A 2,312-nucleotide genomic window follows, 5' to 3' on the forward strand; every position below is an offset into this window, starting at 1 on the left:
GCCTTGTTTACTGGCGCGGGCGAGGAAAATCAAAGTTTGGCCAAAAAGCACCGTCGGGAGGGATTTTTACTTGTGGCTTCGCTTGGCATTGCTGCAGGGGGCGGATGGATGCTCGGTTCCCGGTCCTACCCCCACCACAGGAGGCATTGGGGACGTGGGGACGCGGTGTGGGCAGGACCTGGCTCCAGCAGCATCTCAGCAGGGCTCATCTCACGGCTGCAGTGTGCGAGGGCTGGAGGGAGGCGCAGACAGAGCTGATCTTTATTTTCCTCCTCCTGCAGGAGAGTTCAGCCAGAGGCTGGGGAGCCTTTTAATTGAGCGGCCGATTTGCGCCGTCCTGGGGAGATGGGCAGCCCAGCTCTGGGTTTATGGAGGTGTTGGGGATGGCCTGGAGCTCTGCTGCATGATGAGGATGGTGGCTCTGGGCTGGAAGCAGCCACAGGCTCTTCTCTCCCCAGCTTGGTGCCTCGCTGTGTGACTGCACCCATTCTGGTTGTCCCCAGTGGTTTTGTCCCTTCTGCCCATGCCAGCAGTGCTGGGACCCCAGGGAACCTCCTCCTCCAGGTCCTCTGCTGAGTTTTGGCAGTTGCAGCACGTCCTTTGTGACAAATCTTTATTTCTTGCTCTTTTTTCATCCCTTCCTCTCTCGGGAGCCTGTCTCCTTCCTTCCAACCATCTCTTCTGCATCTCCTTTTCCATCTCCATCTCCATCCTCTTGGACCATGCGTCTCTCAGCATCACCCCATGAGGCCACCCCGTGTCCAGCTGAGGACCAGGGTCCCGTGCAGTGGCAGGGGATGGAGCAGGGGTTTCTCCCCCACTGCAGGGGGGCTCAGGGGGGTAACGCGCTGCTCTCCTCCCCTCCCCAGGCCAGCCCCAGGTGCGAGGAGCCCCGCAGCCCCCCAGCCCCTGCACCCATCTGCTGCAGAACGGCGCCGGGCGGGGGCCAGACCCAGGCGGTGCCAATGGGGAGGCGGGGAATGGGGTCTTCCGCCCCCTCCCCCGCACTCAGAAGCCCCACCGAAAGCGCATCACTCCATCAACAGCCAGAGCAGCAAGAAGAGCAAGGGCAGCTCCAAGTCGGCCTCTTCCCACATACCCATTGAGGCACAAGAAGGTATGGCTCTCCCAGGGGGGGTCCCTTTCCAGCCAACCCCGCATCCCTTGGGGTCTCTCATGTAGCATCCTTCCAGCCTGGGATGCCCAGATCTGGGTGCTCCCCTCCTGTAGGGTGAGTGCTGAGCTAGGTCATCTCCTGTCCCCCAAAATTGGTCTCTCTTGGGGACTGGGCATGTCCCTGGGCATTGAGGGAGCAGTGCCTGGCTCCCAGCCCCTCTTCCCATCCCTTCCATTAATTCCCAAGGGAGGATTTCCACCCCTCCGGGGCTGAGCATCCCTGCGCCGGGTGCTGTCTCCCGCAGCCACTCCTGTCCCCCCTGCCCATTTCTCTGGTTCCTCCGCAGATTGCTGCGTCCACTGCATCCTCTCCTGCCTCTTCTGCGAGTTCCTGACCCTCTGCAACATCGTGCTGGACTGCGCCACCTGCGGCTCCTGCACCTCTGAGGACTCCTGCATCTGCTGCTGCTGCTGCAACTCGGGGGAGTGTGCGGACTGCGACCTGCCCTGCGACATGGACTGCGGCATCATCGACGCCTGCTGCGAGTCCGCCGACTGCCTGGAGATCTGCATGGAGTGCTGCGGGCTCTGCTTCTCCTCCTGAGGAGCTGCACTCGGTGAGGGGAGGGACCAGGAGGGTGTCCTCATGTCCCCAAGCCCGGTGGTGGGGACACCCAGGTGTGAAACACCAAAAGACTGAGGAGGAGGAGGAGGAGAGCGATATCCCCCCGTTGCAAATCTCATCCTCGGAGCCGTGCTCAGATCCTGCCTGGGGAAGGGTGAGTCCGTAGGGCTGCAGGGGATCCCGGCATCCCGGCACGCTCTACCTCTTCCCCGCACCGGGATCGCGGGAGCCTCCTGCCACCTGAGCCGAGAGCAGGAGCATCCACCCACAGGTGCCACCCCAGGGTCCTGGTGTTGGGGACAGCCTCTGCCACCCCCCAGGGTCCTGGTGCTGGGGACAGCCTCTGCCATCCCCCAAGGTTCTGGGATTGGGAACAGCCTCTGCCACCCCAGGATCTCAGTGTTTGGGGCAGCCTCTGCCACCCCCAGCACCGCCCCAGGACGCTGCATGGCTCTGGTTTACACAGGGGGTGGCACTGAGCATCCTCCCCGCCAAGGGCACCTCCAAGGCTGGGTGCTGCCGGGCATGGGGAGATGCTGAAGCCTTCAGCCAGGCTGGGGGTTTGGGTGCT

The 2,312-nt window shown here is 63.0% G+C and overlaps 1 protein-coding gene across 1 annotated transcript in view; it reads left to right on the plus strand.

Moving 5' to 3' along the window:
* Window positions 1-1,720, plus strand: part of MDFI (MyoD family inhibitor) — a gene marked incomplete at its 5' end in the record, with an annotated part of 4,000 nt that extends 2,280 nt beyond the window's left edge. The window contains 3 exon segments of the mRNA XM_010178652.1: window positions 870-1,025; window positions 1,028-1,117; window positions 1,464-1,720. Of these exon segments, the coding sequence (XP_010176954.1) occupies window positions 870-1,025; window positions 1,028-1,117; window positions 1,464-1,720 (503 nt within the window).
* Between the last annotated feature and the right edge of the window lie 592 nt (window positions 1,721-2,312).

Source organism: Mesitornis unicolor, unplaced genomic scaffold (genome assembly GCF_000695765.1).
Source record: "Mesitornis unicolor isolate BGI_N332 unplaced genomic scaffold, ASM69576v1 scaffold17052, whole genome shotgun sequence".
NCBI lineage: Eukaryota > Metazoa > Chordata > Aves > Mesitornithiformes > Mesitornithidae > Mesitornis > Mesitornis unicolor.